Source organism: Dermacentor andersoni, chromosome 5 (genome assembly GCF_023375885.2).
Source record: "Dermacentor andersoni chromosome 5, qqDerAnde1_hic_scaffold, whole genome shotgun sequence".
NCBI lineage: Eukaryota > Metazoa > Arthropoda > Arachnida > Ixodida > Ixodidae > Dermacentor > Dermacentor andersoni.
Genome location: NC_092818.1, coordinates 74,668,737 through 74,691,603, shown reverse-complemented (window position 1 = coordinate 74,691,603; position 22,867 = coordinate 74,668,737). Strand labels below are relative to the sequence as shown.

General features: G+C 44.9%; 3 protein-coding genes across 8 annotated transcripts in view; 1 reads left to right on the top strand and 2 right to left on the bottom strand.

Moving 5' to 3' along the window:
• The window catches only part of ALiX (programmed cell death 6-interacting protein-like protein AliX), a 62,752-nt gene extending 45,895 nt beyond the window's left edge, over positions 1-16,857 (bottom strand). For both annotated transcript variants that reach the window (XM_055070806.2, XM_050178063.3), the window contains exons 1-6: positions 16,551-16,857; positions 16,160-16,214; positions 15,491-15,554; positions 9,156-9,289; positions 7,506-7,656; positions 2,192-2,301 (exon numbers count right to left, since the gene is read on the bottom strand). In XM_055070806.2, coding sequence (XP_054926781.1) covers positions 2,192-2,301; positions 7,506-7,656; positions 9,156-9,289; positions 15,491-15,554; positions 16,160-16,214; positions 16,551-16,756 — 720 coding nt within the window. In that variant the 5' untranslated portion in view covers positions 16,757-16,857. The remainder of the gene's footprint in view (positions 1-2,191; positions 2,302-7,505; positions 7,657-9,155; positions 9,290-15,490; positions 15,555-16,159; positions 16,215-16,550) is intronic.
• Positions 16,858-16,886: 29 nt separating this feature from the next.
• LOC126530782 (exodeoxyribonuclease-like) lies at positions 16,887-18,250 on the top strand. Its single transcript, XM_050178065.3, has one exon. It carries the CDS (start codon positions 16,985-16,987, stop codon positions 18,134-18,136), a length of 1,152 nt encoding a protein of 383 aa, XP_050034022.1. The 5' UTR covers positions 16,887-16,984; the 3' UTR covers positions 18,137-18,250.
• A 60-nt stretch (positions 18,251-18,310) lies between these two features.
• Vps13 (vacuolar protein sorting 13C) overlaps positions 18,311-22,867 on the bottom strand; it is a 226,901-nt gene continuing 222,344 nt past the window's right edge. For 4 of the 5 annotated variants that reach the window (XM_055070801.2, XM_055070803.2, XM_055070804.2 and 1 more), the window contains one exon: positions 18,311-19,380. In XM_055070801.2, coding sequence (XP_054926776.1) covers positions 19,134-19,380 — 247 coding nt within the window. In that variant the 3' untranslated portion in view covers positions 18,311-19,133. Of the gene's footprint in view, positions 19,381-20,783; positions 21,014-22,867 lie in introns of those variants that run through there. The other variant, XM_055070805.2, reaches the window with a different exon arrangement.

The window sequence follows — 22,867 nt, the reverse complement described above, 5'->3', positions numbered from 1 at the left end:
CACGGTTGTATTTGCTGTTGCTTGACGTGTCTAGCAGGGATGACGTCAACAGCTGCACCGCTGTCCACTTGAAACTTTACTTGTGTTCTGTTCACTCTCAGAAACGTGTAAACTGAGCTTAGTTTGTGGCTTTGAACTGCCAGTATGTTTTCATCCTTGCTACCTACTGCCAGGCCAGCAATGATCTTGCTGCTTTTACAAACTGCCAGTTGCTGCATGTTTGTTTCCAAGCCGGGCATGTTTCTCTTTTGTGCTCGTGGCTACCACCGCAATACCTGCATTTTGGTACGTTAGATTTTTGTGGTTTTCCTTTCGCGCTTTTCGAGTTGGCATTGGTGCGATGGACGAATTTCTTCACTGCGTGCACTGTCTCGCCGCTTGATGGAGTACCCTCTTTAAATGCCTTCATTTGAATTTTTGTTGCTTCGTGTGCTCGACACACCTTTTGAACCTTCTCTAGGGTCGGATCTTCTAACTTGAGAATGTCTGCACGGGCTTTTTTGTCATAGATACCACAGACAATCTGGTCGCGGATCATTTTTTCTCATTCGTTTCCGAATCCACAATCGCGCGCTTTGAGCTTCAAATCTGTTACAAAGCTGTCGAACTGCTCTTCGTCCCGTTGCAAGCGCGTTCGGAAGACTTATCGCGAGTACAGCTCGTCGTGCTTTGGTAAGAAATGCGTGTCGAGAAGGCTGATGACATATGCACAGTTAAATTTTGGGTTTGGTCTTTCCTCAGTCGGTCCCCCGAAGTCCAAGGTGTTGTAGATGTCAAGCAGTGAAGAACCACCGATGGTCAAAAGAAGTGCTACTTGCCGGTCAGATGGTGCTCTCGCCGTGCTAGTTGCTTTGAGGTACAGCGTGAAGCTCTACTTGAAGGCTCACCATTGTTCCGCAGCGTTTCCTCTGGAGTCGAATTTCGCAGGTGCAGGAATCTTCTCCCTTGCTGATGCGCTGACGTTAGAACTAGTTCACTTCTGACTTATGTGTCGTTATGTCTCGTATAGTGGACGATAGAACACTAGACTTTTGTTAACGGAGGTTAACTGGGTTTAAGCATGGAGTACACAGGAACGGGTGTGGTTACATGGAGGTACAGAGAGTAGAGTGTTTTGAGACAGGGCGGCGGCCGACCAGCAGGAGGGGAGCGGGAGAGCCAGATGCAACTTGATATGTCATCTGCTCAGAGTTCATAGAGAAGGAGGGCTGCCGAGACGGTGGGAGCGGAGGTTTCACAAGGGGCGCGTGGCCAGCACGTGCAGGATGGTGGCGCAATCTCTTGAGCCTTCTTGTAACAGTCACCAAAGCTTCTTGTAAACTGACTGTATGTGCGACAAGAATTGTGTTGTACGTACATTCTGGAAGCCACGCAGGCACAGCGATTACTTTGAAGCCAACATGCTTGACCCACAGATCAGACTTTCGACAATCGCCGACTCCACTTGCCGTACCATTGTGCTTTAGTGTTACTTCTTTTGCAAGGCTTCCCTCCGTTTGCAACATGCTGCATGAGACAGATGGTCCGCGCCAGCCAATAAATTGTGAAATGAAAACAGGTTAGAGCTGCATTCAAATTTTGTATTAGGGAGTGTCGTAATTGCCGGAGAATCTTCTTCCTCAATGGCATGTACTGCCATTCAGATTCAATCTGTTGTTTGACAGCATCTGCGAAAACAGTACCGTTCCAAATTTGTTGTTATTAAATATTTCCGACAACACGAAAAGTGATTGCATCTCCGTTAGGAGAAGCACACTTGCAAGGGCGGGTTGCGGTGCAGTGTTTAATATACCAAATGTGGCAGTGAATGGGAGTTTGATGTACGTGCAGTACATCGCTATACTTTTGCATAGAATTTTCAAAGGGATGTCACAAATGTTAGATATAGGCAATAATTCAATATATCTGAGTTTGATATATATCTGGGATCGACTGCATACAGACTGTCTTTTAACAGACTTAGATGGGCTAGTTGGTTGCTGGCTTGATGGAACATGGTTATAACGGTGGTTTTGAGGACAGGACATAAAGAATGCACACAGGACAGTTGCCGAAGCCGCCGGCAACTGTCCTGTATGCATTCTTTGTGTGTCCTGTCCTCAATACAGCGAGTTATAATTATGTTCCATCAAGAACTTGTTTGCCCATAAGATTTCTTGTACAGAAAGAAGTAAATGAACAGATGGCTCACCCTGTCCCAAATGCTCTTGAGAGAATCTCTTCCCATTTGCTTTGCTGCATCACCATACAGCTCTTCACATTGTGATGCTACTTTCGCTATGATCATGTCCTTCATTTTGTCTGCAAGAACACAAACCACAATAAATCTGTGAAATCTATCTGTTCTCACTCTCCTATAAGTTACATAAGTGTTAGCAACCATATCTGTAAAGAAATTAGATAGGCCAACATCAGCTGTCATCTCCTGCTGGAGATGACAGTAGGAGATGCGAACTCATAACTCTTTTCTGCAAGAAGAAGTTATATGAATCTTGTAGTCTTTAAATAAAGGAAGTGACAAATTATCATTCACCTACCTCGCATATCTGCACAGTTTTCTTAAAGTGCACATAATTATGTTATTGGATTATTTACCCGCATACCTGCATCGTTTGGCAACATTTCCTGCATAAGCTGAGAAAGTTCAAATAAATTTACTACAGTTACGCTACCACTGGCCAATGTCTGCAAACACTGATGCAACATGAAATTTATAAATTACTGTGTCACCATTAGCATACCACTCTAGCAGCAGAGGCCCAGATTTTTTTAAAGGGGTACTGACCCAAAAACATTAACTCAATATAACTGGTGGGCTCCATTGCTGCTAGCTCATAGGTATCATATGTAAACTATCAATAGCAGCTTAGAACACATTTTAACGTAATATTGAAGTTCGTGTGAGCAACGAACTGGAGAGTGCAGCACCTATTGACGCAGTCATCAATGTAGGTCCTATATGAAAACAATGTTACGTCGAGAGTTTTGCCGTCTGATTTCGGTGACATGCGACGTCATTGTCTCATCTCGCCGTTCGGAAGATGTTTCAGCACCACTGGCATTGGGTGCCTTGCACTGACCACACATGAAGCTTACATGCATCTTCGTGCCTTCTACGAATTACCAGGTTACTGTATTTGCTCGAACCTAACGCACACTTTTTTCCGATAAAACAGGTCCAAGAATAGCCTACGCGTTAGGATCAAGTACTACCCTAAATCTGCGTTACCATATCGCCATCGGCATTTCAAAATGGCCGCCTCGCATGCACTTCGAGCCTAGCTGCCATAGCATTCTCCACGTGCTGTAGTATGTGTGCTTGGTTAGTGCACCATCCGTCTTCCCGGTCTTCCTGTTTTCTGCATTTGCTCTATCAGCATGGAAGTGCCGACTGCAAAGACATGTCGAGTTCATCACGATGCCGCAATTAAAAGGAAAGTGATTATGTGTGTGGAGACGGGACGGAAATGGGGCCTCATTACAAGCGTTCGGAGTCTCCGAAACTTGCGTGTGGGACTGGTGCAAACAGGAGAAGCTTTCCACTCCGGCGGCTGCTACATGCAGCGCGGCTCCGCGGCCCCTATATTGATAGCGATCTGTGATGGAGACAAGAGTCTATGCATCTAGGTGCACCGTGCTGTGTTCTTGTCGCTTAGTGCGTGTTGAAGTGAAAGTCTGCACAAAGGTCAATTCGCTCTCTCCTGCTGTCGCACTTCCCCACTCCAGCATTTTGATAAAGAGTTTCCGCGGTCATTGCGCGAGATGTGTTCATGCTTGCTTGCGCATGCGTGACACCATGCTTGTTAATTTATTTATTAAGCGAATGTTTATCAAGTTTATATGGCTGATAAAACTGATATCCTTACTTTTCGTATAGCTATCTACAAATTTGCAATCATAACTGATGTTTCGCCTTTCGGGCAAAACTGCAACTTTTTTTATTTGTCGCAACTTTAGTGTACTGGGAGTAAATCTTTTCTTTTCCAAAATGAGAGAAAGTTGTATGCCTGTATGAAAGAATCAGGTGCGCGGTACTGTAAAGGTCCTTTCTTTTTTTTTAAGGCGTGGCAAACGGGTGCACATTAAAATCGAGGGTGTTTTTTTTCCCCTTTTTTTAGTCACGGAAAACGGGTGCATGTTACAATTGAGGGCACGTTAGAATAGAGTAAATACGGTACTGGTGCCATGGCCAGCAGTTTCAAGGCTGGTCGTAACATCTTCTGACGATTTGTCCAATAGTAATGACCCACATTTTTCTTCTTTTTTGCATCAGTGTTATTGTTGAAGGGTATTATTATAAAAGTAAGGTAAATTAACAATTATGCATCTGCCAACCCTGTACACTAGCAGTTAGGTAGCATACACAAATTGCGGTATTAGTTTACATGCTCTCTGGTTAGATACTGCGTCAGCAGATGTCGCTACCAACACTGTTCTTGCCATTACTGCAGTACACCTCTTCGGTTCAAAACCACAAATGGGAAGAAGTTTGTGGGCATGTTAAAACGTGGCTATAACTCTCTATTGCCGGGATCATACTGCGTAGTGGACTCCTGCGCAACAAAGCATTACAATGTTATAGCAATGCACAGGTTTCCCATCAATGTAGCAGATGGACCAGGAGCACAGATGGTATGGTAGACGGCGTGCTAGGGTGCATCACAGGTCTGCATGCTCACGTGATCATCACTGTTTACAAGCATGTTTCTTAAAACACAGGGCACAAAGTGCCCTTTGGATTACAAGCTGCGACTGGTCGTGAGATACGACCATATAACTAAACAATCCTCGCGCGATGGAGCAAACAAGCTTCTTTAGCATAACTACTGGGTCAATAGCTACTGATTAAATGTAAAAAAACAGAGCCCAAAGAACTTTCTAACAGTACTTTTTTAAAGGACCCAAGAAATACTCGGAGCTTGAAAATTTGTTATATAGTGGCTGCTGCGTACCAGTCTACAGCGAACATACAGCCACTAAGAAATTTCTTGAATGACATCGTAAAAGAAAAGTTAGAGGCTTTTGATAAAAAGTCACGCAGCTGCTATGGTTTCTTGCTGGCCTTTGCTCCTCTCCACACAGGCACTTTCTAACTCCTCGCCACATACTCTCACAAACTCCATGAAGTGCAGCCAGAGCTACGGGTTGCCTCAACATACCAGAACAACTGCTCCTCCACTGACCACTCCTAAACACATCCTCTATGTTTTTTTTTAGCTGTTTGCCGTTAGTGTTCTGTGTTACCCCCTCCTGCCTGAAGCCTGGCACTCAGGCTGGCAGTACTTTTCAAATAAATAAATGTCATAGAATGGAAGCTTCCTAGAAGGATCTGTGGCGCGCAATGGGTGAGCCCCCCCAGCCTCACTTCTTGGCACGCTGGTGCCATCGTCTCTCATCAACGGGCCAATTGACCGCTTCTACTTTGGCGAAATCACGTGTAGGACCCTGCCGGCATCACAATGTGCAAACGAAAAAGGGACTGGAAAAGCCTGGAGAGGAGCACGGGATTGTTTTTTGAATTTGTGGCTTCCCAGTGGCATATATCACTGCCATGTTCACCTGAGATGATCGTTATAAGTGTTCTGTACACAGGGTGTCTACTGAGTTGACATTTGCAAATTCCCCGAGTTTTCCAGGTTTCCCCTGAGTGCCTTTGCAATATTTCCTGAGTGACCCAGAACTTTGTTTTATGTCAAGACGGGCTCCCTGCATCATGTCGCCCAACGGTGTCACTCTCTGTATGTTAAAAAATAAAAAAAAAAAAACTTAATCCAGTTTAAATAGTAAGGGGTAGTGTTTATTCAAAAAGAAAACAGAAGGGAGGGGTTAGTAAAATGCATAGCTAATAAAATATCTTGGAAAGAAATAGTAAAACCCATTGCAAATTGAGTCGAACATTCTCAAATATGAATAAGAAAGAGATGCATACAGAATATTGTCGAATATGAGCTATTTCTATCAACTCACAGCAAGCTAATTGGTATGAGGCCCGAATTTTATCACAAGTGAGATTCTCTCGCAACAGCTGGTAAGTCAACCTCAACTGTCCTGACATACTCTCAACCTGCGTACAACGCCTCAGTGTTGCGTTTCACTGTTTTAAAGAGTTTTTTCTTGCATGGATGAGGGACACCTGCATCTCGGTGTCAGGCAACGCTTTGCTTTCAGAGTGCAAGCTCCTCCAAAAAAGCGGCGGCATGCTTCCTTTCCCGTTCATTTCTGAATGCGTAGGTCTTTTGTGTTCTTGTTCTCCTTCGTCTGCGCGTTTGCCACACGGGCTACTTGAAGCATCCTCTTGGACAGCTGTACAGTCAGCGTCTGATTTTTCGCACTCCCTAGGGGCCACGAAAACGTCCGAAAAAATGAATGCATGTCTTTTACATCCCTTAAGGGCTCAAATCGCCACAGGCACGCCCGAAAAAGCACTAAAGGCCTGCTAGTACACTTAATAGGCATATCGGTGCTCGTACTGTGACAGAAGATGGCAGGTGCACATGTGTATAATTAAGGAATACATACTGTGTCCCGTGACAGTTGCCCCTTCCCAAACTTGTTATTTCGCAGCATAACATTGCTGTAATAAGGTGAAGCTGACTTTCGGGAACCAGCATTATGCAACGCGCCGTGCTTTCCGAACTTCGAAGCCAATCGCAATGACCACAAAGGCGGTGTCAGCCCCATTGCTGACAGCGGCGAATTCTTTCAATGAAAAACACGGCACAGAACGGCAAGAAGCTTAATACCAAACCTCGAAGCAGCTAGGCCTAGCATTGCCGCGGTGGTGGCTACGGCTGCCAGCGGATCTGCGTGTGAGTGTGCCAGTTCGAGGCGGCGAGGTTATCAAAATGGCGGAGGTTGTGGCTTTTATTAATGCCATTTCGGACCTGCGGTCACAGCAAAAGGTCCGGAAAATTGGACGGCGAAGGGTTCTTGCGTCCGAAATTTCTTATACATTGTCCCTATGCGGTACGCAGTGGTGCCGCGAAGCCGTCTGAATAATCTGGCGTCCGGAAAGTCGCTCGATGACTGTACTCTAGCAACTCCTCCAGCCGACGACGCGGCGGCAAATACCGTTCGTTACAATTACTCTCTGTTACTCGGGACAGCATTACCACGACTTCCGTTCCCTTTCAATAAAATTACAGCTGATTTTCCCTGATAGAAGCGCGAATTCCCTGAGTTTTCCCTGAGTTTTTCCAGACTACTCAAAATCCCTGAGAATTCCCGGTTTTCCCGGTTGGCAGACACCCTGGTACACAATGCATAGATTTACTTAGGATGTCAAAATTTCAGAGATGGTTTAGGGGCCCTCCAATGAAAGCACAAAGAAGATGTGATCCCTACGACACTCATGCTAGGAATGGAACATTTCAGGGATTAGGACTTCACCTTGGCTATTCTCTGCTTGGCCTCTCCCCTGTGTGCTAGCACAACAAAAGGAATAAGAACGAAGAAATTTCTAGGGAAGAAATTACAGGACAAAAGTGCTTCAGCAGGACACATACCGGCACTTGCCTTGCGAAAAAAACTCTCCTGTGCTTGGGCCAACATCAATGCCTGCAGGGCAGACACTGTGTCAGCTTCAAGGTCAGGGGTTAAGTCATGATGCACATTGGGTGCAGAGTGCTTCATCTGCTGGAAAATTCCGCTGGCTTGCTGCAAAAACAAATTACAGAGGATTGATTAATTGCATTTAACATTTCAAAGCAACAAAGAGCCATCAGAGAAGTTGTGGTGGAGGGCTCTAAATTAATGTCCGATAGAGAGAGAGAGAGAGAACAAGGACAGAAAAGGCAAGGAGGTCAACCTGACGAGCACCCGGTTTGCTATCCTACACTGGGGTGGAAAATGTCTGAAACCTGGGATTCTCTAATGTGCTCACTCTAAAAGCTTTTACAGAAGGGTTTTTGCATTCAGTCTCCTGTGAAATGTGGCTGGTACCACCAGAAACTGAACCTGTGACTCCATGCTCAACAGCAGCTTCATGCCACAGTCACTGAGGTGAGTATCACAGAGGGGAAATTCCCCAAAACCCAATGCTTTCAATTTATGAAAACCACCTTGGCTCCTTTAAGTGTAGTTCTGATATCTTGACCTCCTGGAGTTGTTCAGCACACAAACAGTTTTGCATTCCACCCTCTTCAGAACATGAAAGTCTTGAGAGCGGGCTAGCTGGTCGGTATTCTATATTTAGTAAACTTGAAGCAAAAAAGAAAGACAGGGATCACTAAAGTTTAATTCAAAGTTACTGCTTCTCTATATCCTTCCTGTCATCCTTGTACTTCCCTTGCACTTCAAGTTTACGAGTACCTAAAGATGCGGCCAGAGTGGTTTGGAATCAAACCCGAAACCTTGTGTTTAGCAGCAGGGCACCATGGCCAATGAGTCACTGCGGCAGGGCAACATTATTCCTGCACTGTGTGTTATATACTTGCAGCTAATATACAGGTTTTAAGTTTGCCTTCTCTTGCCTCAATCACAAACTTTTAGTCACAAAACATCTCTAATGTTACGACTTCAGCTCAACTTTGAGCAACCCACCAATACCAGTGAAGAGAGGCCTATATGCAAATAATGACACCAAATACACCAACGCATTCAAATATGAGTATACCTTGGTTCAGAACAACCACAAGTACAGATGGTTAACAGGTTGTTGCTTGTCCATAATTACATAGGGTGGAGGGTGGGGCAGACAGGGTATTTGGAATAAACGTTGATTTTCAATATAACGAAATATCATTATAAGGAAGTGCCGATTTTACTGACTTTGTTATATCAAAGTTTAACTGTATGTACATTTTCATAATTGAAATTTCTTTCCCTTGTTCTTTAAGGATGCCTCTACTACCAGTTAAACTCTAACAAAGTGTCCACTCTACTGAGAAGCTTTATGCATCGGAATTTCAGATCTTGTCTTCCTTAATTTGCTTGCATCTTCAGTATGTATCTTGCATTTCGTCAGGTTGTACACAAGTATGCAGTTTCCAACATTGGGACAAAGAGCTCCTTGTAACTGAAGAAATCAACTTAAATTCAATGCAAACATCATTGAGAAAAAACAATATTTTTGTCTTTCAAAAGTAAAGTGCAATTATGGGCACTTGTAACACCCCCCCAGTGACTGAAAAACACAAAACCAATGAGGCACTTACTTGAAAGTACTTTGCACAAGTCTTTAGTCCTTCGTCGTCACTAATGTCAGCACCCATTCCCGCAGCGATCTGGGATTGCATCGCAGCAATGTTGAACAGGATGCAAAGCTTTTCATAGCTAAGAGAAGAGAGTGCTGGTGACGCAGTGGAAAGAACAAAACAAACATCATGAGACATCAAACTGAAACAAGTTCTCCGAGAAGACTGCAGCACCCCTGTTTCCCCCTCGCTTTTCTCCTAAATAAATACAGGAAAACACCCTGGCCAACAATGTAGGAATGTGGCACTTGACAAGACAATGAAAACATGGTACATAATTAAATGTGAGCATTTCCTTTCTTTTTTAAAGGGTCACTAAAGGCAAATGATAAGTCAAGTTAGAGTGATAGATTAGTGCTCGAGAACCTCTAATGCATCAATATTATCGTGAGCAGAGCCTTAGTAATAGAGAAATTGAAGTAAATGTTTGAATTAGTAAAGGCAAGGCACAGAAGACCAGGACTCAAGGCGAAACAAACACAAACGACAGGACCGGCGCCACTCACAACTAAGTTTATTTCCGCAACAAGCCTGCCTTATGTAGGTTAATCAAGCCGAGTCACACACGAAACTTTGGAAGTAAAAAACAGCAATCTATCGACCACTCGGGAATCATATCTGGCACAAAATATCAAATGAGCAAACAAGAGCCACACGTGGAGCAGCACGGGAAGCAATTCATCGAGCATAGTCTTTTCCAAGCCAACGGGGAGAAAAAACGAGATATAAAAAGTACCGTCTACGCTTCACTATCAAACTATCCCCAACATAACACACTTCAAACGCCTAAGGCCCAGTCAGTGATAAAACCCGCACGACTATGGGAATTATAACCAACGAATAACACGGAACAAACATGAATAAAGGCGTCTAAGTACAGCGTCTGCGTCAAAACTAAAATCTCTAATAGTATCTCACATAAAAAATTGATAAAACATGTGACCGCGCGAAAAGTGAACCATGTGACAAACAATGAAATGGAAAGAACAGTTGAACTATAAAGAGTCCTTACTTAGGGTATTTGACTTCTAAAGTTTCGTGTGTGACTCGGCTTGATTAACCTACCTAACGCAGGCTTGTTGCGGAAATAAATTTTGCGAGTGGCGCCGGTCCTGTCGTTTGTGTTTCATCTTGAGTCCTGGTCTTCTGCTCCTTGCCTTTACTAATTCAGGTATGAACCAACTAGCCCAAGCAAGAGTTTTACTTGAAGTAAATGCAGGACATGATTAGATGCTCCCCCGAGGCATTCAAGTACTTGCCTGATGACGAAGGCACTCGTCCTCTAAATTCTGTCATTAGTACTCAACCACTTGTTATAAAAACATAACGCGACATAAAATGCTACTTCTCCAGTTCTATGATTTTTAAAAGAACTTATTGAGGTTACCTTTGACAATGACGCAGGTGGTCGAAAAGTTCGTTTTCGTTTGATTCTGCGTCGCCCGCACTTTCCCATTTTATAGTTTCGTCATCGCATAGTGCTGTGCTGGTTTTGCTGGCTCATGAAACTTGCATAAACTGCAAGTAGCAGAGAATTCCACTTCCATGCGATGTTGCGGGATGCCTAAACGACCCACACCACTTGACCAAAAACAGCTGCAGCAGCGAATCCATCGCTCTGCCTTGGCTCAGTTTGTCCATGGCTGCACATTTGCCTTTTGTGCAAAAAGCCATCCCGCCGTCTGTCGGGCGATGTCTTGCTCACCGATGGCAGCAAAGGGCAGTGATGGTGTATGCAATGTCACCACCCCCCGGTTGGATGGCAGGAGGTTTGAATTGGATAAAGGTATTCGGAGCCTTCAGATGCAACTTTCTCATATACTAAGCCTTTTCTTGGCACGAAACAAGCGTCAAGAGGTTTCTGGAATGGCACTTAAGGAGTCCACGTTGACTTAGCATTTGCCTTTAGTGTCCCTTTATTGAACTGAGCATTATACCTAAAGAAAAAAATTTTTTTCACACTACTTTGTACACACAATATTTTGTGTAAATTTTCTGGCGACTGCATTGTTCACACAGAGGGTCACCAGCAAGTTTAGGAGACATTCACATGACAATTTACTTGTTTACCGATAATGCAAGTCAGCAAAATGTGTTTCGATCACCCATTGTATCTTTTTATTAGCTCAGTCATTGTTTATAAGGGATGCACAGAAAGAATGGTTGTGGTGTTGTTTCAGGAGTATGAAATGATAGATGTATGTATTTGAACCCAAGTTGATGTACTAACATACAGGGTACCCCAGCTATCATGCACAAGGTTTCTAAAAAAGTAAGGCCTTCTATGCAGGTGAAGCAAACTGTATGTTGGGTCAGTTCAAATTGAAGCAGCATTCAGTATATTATATTTTTTTTAATTAGTTTGCAATGACTTCCTAATTTTTATAATTATAGCACATATGTGAACACTAGGTTTTCAAATGATCGAAAGCGGCAATTTCAACTGTTTGCAGCACACTTTCTCTCTTGTGTGGCTCTTTTTTCTGTGTTTAAAAGGACACTGAAGGCAAATACTAAGTCGGCATGGATTGTTTACATACCACTCAAGAAACATCACAATGCTTGTGTCGTGGCAAGACTTAGTTTACGAGAAAATTGCATCTGAAGGGTCCGAATACCTTTTTCGAAATTCTAATCTCCCGCCCTCCAACCAGGTGATTGGTGACGTTTGTGGGGTTTGCACCTGTGCTCTAGGGACAAAGAAACGACAACACAGTAGGGCAAACAATCACAAGGGCATTTATTGCACCTTTCGTAGATCGATGCCTCGTAGCCAAGTTGCTATCCACAAAACATGCCGATGGGCGCGTGACAAATCACGGAAGTCCGACTCACCGAGACTGCATGGCGAGCAAATATGTTTGCCCCGTGCTGGACCCCAATGCCTGGTCGTTCTCGTGTACAGTCACGCGAACGGTGGCGCATTCGAACGATCGTGTTCGTCCATTCCGGGGTAGGCTTCCCGAGACGGTCTCGCAGAAGCATGGATCGGCGCACGCGTAGAACGTCCGCGCCGCTTGCCGACTTTGAGCCAAAGGGGAAGAGCCTTCTCCTTTTTGCGCCCAAGTAACCCTGCTGTTAGGAGGCATTAGCAGAGCCACACTCGCACCATTTCTCGCGACGCCCTTCAACCACACCGACTGCCGCGGGCACCAAGCCACGCGGCGAAGCTGGATTACAGGAGATGGGAGCTATGCGGGAAAACAACATATCAGGGGACGCGTGAGAGTCGCACATCCCTACACGTTGCATATGCCATCACCACCCTTTGCTACCGTCGGTGAGTAATACAGCCCCTGAAAGGCAGTGGTACCGAGCCAAGAGCGAGCGGTGGATTCGCGCATCCCGCGACATCACATGGAAGTTGAATTCCCTGCTACTTGCAGTTTGTGCGAGTTTCGCGAGCCAGCATAACCAGCACAGCACTACAGCATCAGGAAAGTAGTGAAACGTGATAGTGTGGGCGGCGCAGGGTCAAGCGAAAACGAAACGTTTCGACCGCCCACGTCGTTTTTAACAGTAATTTCAGTGAGTTCTTTTTTCTAAAAATTAAAATGAACTGGACAAGTAGCATTTTATTTCATCTTATAAAACAATGCAAGGATGTTTTTTGCAATGAGTAGTTGAGTACTAGTGACAGAATTTAACTGAGGAGTGCTTTCATCATCAGGCAAGTGCTTGAATGTCCCGGGTCCCAGGGAAGTCTCTAATCATGTCTTGCATTTACCTCGATTTGTCGATCAGTAAGGCTCTGTTCGTGATAATACCGACGCTTTAGAGATTCTCGAGCACTAATCTATCACTTTAGCTGGACTTAGCTTTTGCCTTTAGTGTCCCTTTAAAAGCCCACAAAAGATGAAAAGTGCTGACCTGGTTAACCCCATGCATGCCGCAGCAGTGCAGCTCTCAAACACTGGGGGTGAATGATTTAATTCAGCCCATTTAAAGGGACACTAAAGGTTACTATTAAGTCAACGTGGACTGTTGAAATACCATCCCAGAAACTTCGAAACGCTTGTTTCGTGCCAAGGAGAGACTTACTTTAAGAGAAAATGCGTTCTGAAGCGTCCGCGTACCTCTAGCGCAGTTCAAATCGCCCGCCCTCCGATCGAGGAGTACTGACATCATGGTCTCATAGTGACGTTGCGCCATCGGTGAGTAGAACGGCGTCCGCAGACAGCGCTACGTCTTTTCTGCGCAAAACGCAAACGCGCGGCCAGAAAAAGAGCCAAGACAGAGCCGACAGCAGAGCGAAAGTGGGAGTGAGGTGGCTAGCGGAAGGAGAAACGCGCGACCATAAGCTGGTACTTCATTCTATGACGCAAACTTCGACGTTTGTCGCAATGGACCCTGACAACGACAGATTGGCTCGCGATGCTGGGCTCAACTTCAGCGATTTGAGCACTGACGAGCACGACCTGCTGCTGAGGACTCGCGCAGCCGGCGTCGTTGCGTTCTACGACGGCGGCCTCGACACCGACTCTCCGGAGCGGGAAAGCAACGAGGGCTTCCCACGATATCACATGGACGTGGCATTCTCGCTGCTTGTTCCAAATGAAAGTTTCGCGAGCCAGCAGAACCCGCACAGCACGACGCGATAACGAAACTACTGAAACTCCAAAGGGTGCGCGGCGCAGAGTCGAGCGAAAACGAAACCTTTCGACCACCCATACTACTGAAGGGTAACGTCAAAATATTTTTTTCTTAGAATCGAATAGACGTAGACAAGTAGCATTTTCTTCCGTCTTATAATCGAATGAAATGATATTTTTAATACGAGTAGTTGAGTATTAGTAACACAAATTATGAGGAGTGCTTTCGTCATCGGGCTAGTACCGGAATGTCGCTGGGGGGGGGGTCTCAAATCGTGTCATGCATTTACCTCAATTTCTCGGTTACTAAAGCTCTGTTCGCGATTATATTGACGCCTTAGACGTTCTAGAACATTGCTCTACCACTTTAACTTGACTTTCTGGTAACCTTTAGTGTCCCTTTGATAGACCATTTTAGTCATAAATATGAAACACCGAATTTCTTCAGAGTTGGCTGCTACATTCATGCCCAAGCTTTCACTGGGCCTTGCACAACAAACTGACAGCTTATGCTGCCATTTTCTATAACTCTGCCTTCACAGTCTGCTTAATGCTGTCACAAATGGACCATAGTTCAGGTGTGAGGCTTGCTGCTAGCAGGAATTTTATGCCCATACAAAGATAAACACCTTGTCAAAGTGATGCAACCGCTAAGTCTGGCGTGGTGCACACTTAATTCTTTTGTAGCGTGTTCGAGAGTCGCAGTGTTGTGGCACACGAGAGAAGCTCAGTCAGTTTTATTTTACTTTTTGTATTTCACTGGCTTTTTCTTCAAACACAGAAAAAGAGCCACAAAATATAGCATGTTGCAAACAGCTGTAATTTATATTTTTGAATGTGTTCTAATGCCTATCTATGTAGGTGTACCTGCTGTAAGTATAATAATTGAAAAGTTAATTATAACAAACCAATTAACTAACAAAAATATACTGAACTCACATTGCTGGCAAAAAAAACACATCACCATTATCAAGGGCCCTTTACAGAGCATTGCAAAAGGGAGGAGGGGGATGAGCAATAAATAAAAAGAAGAAATACATGTCATAGAATGAATGCAGTTAATGACAGAGCAGCCAACATCTTCCAGACAATCGAATACAAACCCAATACAACAAAGAACCAAACTTCTATTGTTAAAATTGTGCATAGCAATAGCAGTATTGTGGAAGAAGCGAGCAGAAACAACCATTAGAAGAGAGGGGGGAGCACAATTGAAAAATAAAAATCGGCTGGTTATATCAGCATTGGAGGCCTCACTCTTATTTTGGTGCATAATAAATTGGACACCATATGGATGTGGTGACGAACATTGCCAAGCAGAAACAACTGAACTACAGTGATGCTTGAAAATTACAGTAGATGCATGCAAATACAACACTTATAAGGAAAATTCTAGACACTGCAATGCTGAAAGCTTTGCAGTCTGCCAGAATGTGCTTAGGTAACAAGAAATTGAGTAGCCTAATGGATGCATTATTGTTGTATCGCTGTCATGCAGGCACTTTCAATCCCCATTTGGCTTGGTTTGATACGGAGCTTCTTTTTGACGCTATCAAAACATGACACTTCAGAAAGTACAGCGGGATTGAAGTCAAGTATGCTTGAGATGTGCAACTGAACTCAGTTGGATATGACTCAAGTGCACTTGGAAGTGCCCAACTAGCAGGGGGATTATAAACATAGTTTCCCAAATATGTTTCTTACTTAAGCTGGCTGTTCCACTAAAGAATCCACCCTTGTCAAATGCATCCTTCCATTTGAATGGTATCTGAAATGTTACAAAAACAGGTAAATTTCATCATTCTAAACATTTAATAGCCTATTCACCAACATGATGGTGTTAGTGCACATTTCATAGTCTCTCTGGATTTGTATCGCAACTAAAAAAAAGAAAATATTAACTACGTACTCTCACTAATGCTTAAGCTGCGACATGTCCCTCACTCATCACCATTTACATAACCACTTCTATAAAACAAGTAAAACTGCTGGTAGTTCGCACTTCAGTCCTTTCGTTTGAGTGAAAGTATGAATGATAGCTTTTGCCAACACTAAGCACTGTTTACGATTAACTTTTCCTTCTTTGTTGACACGACACAAACTGCTAGATGTGAAATCGCATGCACTTACGATCGCATATCCTAGGCAAATGTGAAGGTACTTAGAATACGTAAGGTATACCTTGCGAATCTGGCACTTATTTTATTTATTCTTTGCTTAGCAGCACGCATGCTCGACGAAGGGCGTCAACAAGCACGTTTGCTGCTGTCAAATTCTTATCTACAGACTGCAGTGGCTACTTATTCATAAATGTGAATACACTACATGTGAACACTTTTAGTTATGTCTAAGAAAAACCTTTCTCCTTTTTACCTGTATGTCGTTGGGTGGAATCTTGGATTCGAGGGACGTGAGCTGATCATAATACCTGCGCAAACAATCTGATGTCAACTTGCTGCGACGCTACAACAGCTGCTCAATGTTCGTTGAAAAAGCACTAGTAACGTTAATTTTACTAAGTATTGGAGACTTTTCGTAAGGCATTATTTACATATCGTGCTACACGACACGGATAAATGGCCTAGCTACTGGTCGAGATCGATGCAATCATCTGATTTGGATATCACAACACAGGGTACCCACCTACCTAACATGCAAACAGTATTCACTCAAATGACATCGCTTAAGCGTTCAGTAGACGATCCAGTAGTAGTAACAGGCAAGCGTTCATAAAATAACAAGCGTCAAGCAGAAAAAGCCGTACCTGAACATAATATCCAACGAACTTTCGTGCTTGTCGAGGGTTCTCCATGTTGCGTTCATACGAAGCTTGTTCAGTTCCGTCAGGGCTTCATTGTAGTTGGACGGTTCGTCGGCTGTGGAGTAGTACGCAGATATTACATGGGCCAATGGTTTAATTAAATCGACTTCGGAAGTCTTTTTCAGTGGAACAGCCAAGTAAGCCGTCATCTTGGCCCAACCCCTCTCACTGTTATCCTGCCGAATTTACCCGTACACTCCCGTTCGAACGATCCGCAGGTCTGGCTACATGTGACTCATACCCATACCGATAACGACGATTTAAATTGCGGCTAAACGCAGACAACTGAAACTTGGCTGAAATGTCCGCTTCAGTGGCGACAAAGTAATCTGAGCAACCGTGCGCGGGAGCGTGCCTTAAAACTGCAATCCTTGTGTATGTCAGGTGATGATTTTGTCACCCTATGCACCAGTTTAGGGGGTTACGGCTTCCGTTTTCCCAAGCACGTGACTGAAATGGCAACTCTGACAGGCTCTTTTTCGCGCCCGTTCGCAGCTTTTGCTTCGCTGTTTTGTTCGTCCATTGGTTGGTCAGAGCAGGCACAGAGATCGAGGAATTTGTACCGCTGCACAAGTGTATTCTTCGCAATGGGAAAATCAGATGTGAAAAGGACGTCAAAAAGGAAGCGCGGTGGAGGCGGAGAAGCAGCGGACACGGAACACCACAATGCCGCTGCGAATAACGAGCAAGAAACGTCAAAGAAACCGAAGTCTGAAGCCGGCGAGCAAGATGGAAGCGGAGACGCAAATAAGAAGCCGTGGAACTTAAAACTGTGCTCTTGGAACGTCAATGGAGTGCGTGCCTGGCTTGGGAAAGACGGACTTGAATACCTAAAGCGGGAGCAGCCCGACGTCTTCGCCATCCAAGAAACCAAGTGCTCCGATTCGAAGTTACCTTCAGAAGTCAAGAGCATCGACGGCTACCATTCGTACTTTTTAGCCGGAGACCAAGAGGGTTACTCCGGAGTTGGGCTTTTGTCGAAAATAAAACCGCTTGACGTGAAGTACGGAATCGGTGTGGAGAAGCACGACAAAGAAGGAAGAGTGATAACGGCGGAGTTTGAAAAATTCTACCTCGTAGCCGTCTACGTACCAAACGCCGGAAAGAAGTTAGTGCGGTTGGATTACCGCATGGACTGGGACAAAGACTTTCGCGCCTATTTAAAGGAACTTGAGACCAAAAAGCCAGTCGTTCTTTGCGGTGACATGAACGTCGCGCATCAAGAGATCGATCTTGCCAACCCCAAAACAAACAAAAAGAACGCGGGCTTTACTCAAGAGGAACGAGACAGCTTTTCAACTCTGCTGGATAGTGGTTTCGTGGACTCGTTCAGACACCTCTACCCGGACAAGAAAGGAGCGTACACCTTTTGGACTTACATGATGAACGCCAGAGCCAAAAATGTTGGCTGGAGGCTGGACTACTTCATCCTATCCAATGCTTTAGAGAGCAACATAAGTGACAGCCTAATTCACAGCGAGGTGATGGGGAGTGATCATTGCCCTGTTGTTCTGTTACTAAATGTTTGAGGCCAGCTTCAAGTCCAGTCAAGCTGCTGCATACATTGTTCACTACTCTGTTCATTTTCAATTCAATAGCACAGAATAAACCAAAATAAAACTGCAAAATTATTTCCTGAAGAAGTCGGCCATCTTTATAAGTACACAATTGGCAACACAGCAGTGAATACAATGACACACACACATCATCAAATGGAATTTTTATTCAAAGGAAAATTCAACAAGGATTTCTTTGAAATGAAAGTCAACAACTAGGGACTAGCCGGGAAAATGGCATAGTCTTAAAACAAGGTTAGGAACTTGGGTTCATGTCAGTTGTCTTGACATTTGTGAATCACAGCTCCCATTGTCTCACTAGTTCCATGCAGGTCTCTCCTAGGTTATAAGATTAACAATTAATAAAAACAAAGCTGGCAGCAGTTCACAAATACATAAAGCCCTGCACATTGTTACCTACCACAGTGCATAGGCTGCTTTGGTTTGGTCCTGACAGAGATAGGTAAATACAGGGCAAGCAGACAGTTGTATACAAACAAAGTTGCTAATGTAGTCTGGGCAACAATTTATTTACACACAGATATTAAGTATAATTATATGTACACAAATACTAATAGTGAAGCAATTGAGGTAAAGCTGATCAAGCAAGGACACTCGGGCAGTTATGGTGCATAGCGTAGTATGTCCAAAGAAGTACGCATTTTGCAATGTGCATATAAAATGTTAGCGGGATGCTGGCTGGCGTAGAGAAAGAAAACATTAATAATTGCTGAAATGCCAACGAGATCACGCACTGTTTGACAATCACATTAAACTGCTTAGATGCAATCTGCTAGGCAGATTCGTAATATGTTAAATAATATAGTAATTTCTCATATGCAGCCAAATGCATGCAGTGCAAAACGAAGCGCATCCATGGTAGAGCGATTGTGGCTTTGGCCAATTCCATGACTTGGGAGGGCTTGGCTACTTGATTACAGAAGTTGAGGGTGCAGTGATGAGAACGTGTTTACAGGGGCTTCTTCATGGCTTCCTCGATCCTCTGTGCTATGAATTTGGCCACGTCCATGTCCTTGATGTGGATGATCTTTCCAGTCTCCTTGGAGCCGAAAAGAGCCTTCTTCTTTGGCTCCTTCAGCAGGATCTTGATGCCTTGGCTTGAGACGGTCGGTGGCTCCTTCACTTCCTCCCAGGAGTAGGTCCACTCCGCATTCCACTGGCCGAACACGTCGCCTTTTAGCACAAACATCACCCGCCTGCACACACACACAAAAAGAAGGTAAGGTGTGCAGTCAGACACAGGTGACAAAGAAGCACATCACAAACAAGCAGTATTTTTGCACTTTAGTGACTTTTGTCCCTTTATACGAAGTAGTGAGAGAGATCCCTTCTCTGTTTGTATTAAATATAAAAGCATAATAATTTGCAAGTACAGTGAGTGAGTGAGTGAAAACTTTTGAGTCTTTCAAGAGTTTCGCGGTTACGAGGCCTCCGTCGTCTTCATCTTCTTGGCGCTGGCGACTTGAGACTTCTCTTCAGCAAGGGTGGGCCCCTATTCCAAGGCTCCACTGAGTCTTGCTGCATCGCTCACGTGCTGCACTAGGGCCCTTTGGGCCGTGAGCTCGCTGCTGGTGAGCCGCCTCTCCCATTGCTCCGCACTCGGGTGTTCGTCTTTGTGGAATGCTTTGTTGCGTTCGCACTCCCAGGTGATGTGGTAGAGTAGGTTTGGCACCGCACCAAGGGCAGGTGGCCCTGTATTGTGTCGGAAACATCTTATTGAGCACGTGTAAGTTGGGGAAGGAGTTTGTAGTCTGCGCCAGCTGGTCGCTTCCTCCTTTGTGAGGTCTTTGTGTGGTGGCGGATATCTAATTATAGTTCCTCTATGTAAGTTCAGGGTCTCTGCGTATCCCCCTTCGCAAGCCTGTAGGTGGGGCTCCGGGGCATTCGACCGCCCAGCTCGGAACGCTTCGCCTCGAGCTAGGCTGTCTGCCCTTTTGTTCCCCCTATGCCTACGTGACCCGGGATCCAGATTAGTTTGTGCCTGGGCTTTTCCTTCTCGGCGGAGGTGGCTCCGCTGAGTATTCTGAGGGCAGTTTTGCTGATTCTGCCTCTCGTGTAGTTCCTGCACACCTCTTTTGAATCCGTCAGTATGTTGAGAGATTGGCCTGTTCTATAACCTTCCGCTGCCGCCAGCGCTACGGCAATCTCCTCGGCCTCCGCTGTGCCAGTGACCTTTGCCGTGGCATACGTGATCGCGTTTCCTTCCTTGTTAACCACTACCGTCGCGGCCACGCGTTCTCTTCCGTGTGGATATACGGCGGCGTCCGTGTATACTGTATTGTCTAGCTGGGCTAGCGTTCTCTCAATGTATTCGGCCCTAGCTTTTCGCCTGTTTTCATGTATGTTGGGATCCATATTTTTTGGCAGTGGTCCCACATTAATGGTTTTCCTGAGGTGGTCCGGTATGTCCGCGTATCTGTCTGTCAGTCCGCTCGTATCCCGACCCAACCTCCTCAGGAGCGCTCGTCCCGTAAGGGTGCCTCTGAGTCTCGCGGTTTGCGTACCCAGCAGAGCCTCAGCGAGCTCGCTGAAGCTGTTGCTGATGCCCAGCTGGAGCAACTTCTCGTTCGACGTGTTTCTCGCTAGACGCAGAGCCGTCTTGTAAGTACAGAGAAAATTTATTTGCAAAAAGGTAGGGAGGTTAGCTCGAGCTAGCTTCCTCTGGCCTATTACCCTTGCACTGGGGATGGGGAAGGAAACTAACAGTGATGAAGCGTGCATATATGCAAGTCCAATACGTTGGGACCTCTTTAAAGCTGTGTTGCGTGTCCAGCCCAGTGTTTCGTAGAAGGGCTAAAAACTGCCCTCATGATCACTGTTGTGCAGCTCCTATCAGGCCAAAGAAACAAAACGACAACACTAAAGCAAGTAGGACAAGCAGTGTACTTCATCCATATGTACAGATAAACCTCAATATAACAAAGTTGGCAAAGTCAGCACTTCGTTATAACAAAATTCGATCTTTTATGCAAGTAAGCACAGTCAGTGAAGTAATTTTCTTACATGAAAGGGCCATAAAGCTTTCCAAATTATCGGGCAATGAGAGAAAACGAATTCCAATGAGAACAAAATATACTATTTAATTTTGTTGAATTTGAGAGTTGGTGACCAAATATATGGTTTCGTGCTGTGTGGACTGTATCTTTACATCGGCGGTACGAAGTGAAGCTTTCGCATCCACTCCACCACCATGGCTGATAGCATCGTTCACACTGCACTGACGCTATCTAAAGAGTGCAGGTAGAGAGGGGGCAAATGTTTTTTCTGCCTCTCACTTCAACACATCTCCCAAACTCGACATTATGCGACCTTCAACAATACTCGCACGGGAAGACAGCACACATGAAGCCACGGCAATCTCGGCTTGCCCAATCTTTGCACCCACCAAAGATTTCCTCCAAGATAAGGTTCGCGGTTCTGTGACAGTGGCCCCTTTCCACTTTTGGTATGCTTCACCGCATATCCCGGCTGTACTGCGGCGAAGCTGACCAGTCAAGTTCAAATTATGCTGTGAAGGCCAATTTTGAGCATGAAATAATGGAGGTTTGGGACCACAGAAATGTATGGGTGTCGGCCGGGACCTTCGGCTCGGATCCAATTAACTGCAACTGCGTTAATGGAAGTCTACTGCATTCTTTCGAAAATGTTTATATTGTTTCCTGTACTGCTGTTTTCTAAGATTATATAATAAAACCATCTTTGGCCGTCAATTATTGACTGATTTAGGCTTCTATAGCCGCTGCATGCTCGGATCACATGGTACGCTTACAGTGCTTCAACAGAAGCAACTTTGAGTGAGTTTTTAACATTGTGTGGCTGCTAGTTAGTCTCCCTCTAAGTGGCTCTGCCCACACATAGCAGCATAGCATGCAGGCTTACGTTGGGAATTCATCTTGTTTAAACAGCTCAACACGAGACAAAGGACAGCAAAAAAGATGAGATGAAGACAACTGCGCTGTTTAAACAAGATAGAACACAAACTAGCCAAGTCTTGTATCCCACTGCAGTTTGCCATATAGGGAACATGGATTGCCACATTGAAGGTGGTGTGGCAGGAGATGTTCACAGCAAGCCATTCTTGGGATGCACAGGCCCTGTGGGAGCAAGCATGTCCATTACTTAGGAGTGGCACCTAATGACATTATGTAAAGAAAGCTTGGCTGTTGGCTCTGCCTTGAAGTTGCTCAGCAGTGGCTATAATTGGCCTTTTAGGGTTCCGACTCATCATGGCCTTCACCTGCCGGAGAAATTCAACTGCCTGAATGGTGTCTGACCACTGGCAGTGTTTATTATGTGTGTGCGTATATGCCCCACTTTGAAGATTTGCGATGCGGGTGTACAAAGCTCGGCAATAAAAGTTGGCACAGTGACAAGAATGAGGTCAGCAGTGCAGCTGTCATGGCGAATGATGGATGACCTAGATAAGAACAGGCAAGCTGTGCTGTGGATCACATCATTGACACAGCTGGCGCAGTGCAAATTCGCACAAGTAGCACGGTGTGGAGTGGATGACTTCAGTGCCCGACATAACTCAGCGCTCGGAGAAACACATAATCAGTTTTGTATTGGCACTTGGAAAGAATGGTCGGTGCTTCATTGCTGTGAAGTAGTATAGATGGACTGTGTCCCTTTTGTGATCTTTCAGCTGAACGGCGAGCTAGAAGGACTGAGCTGCAACAGAAG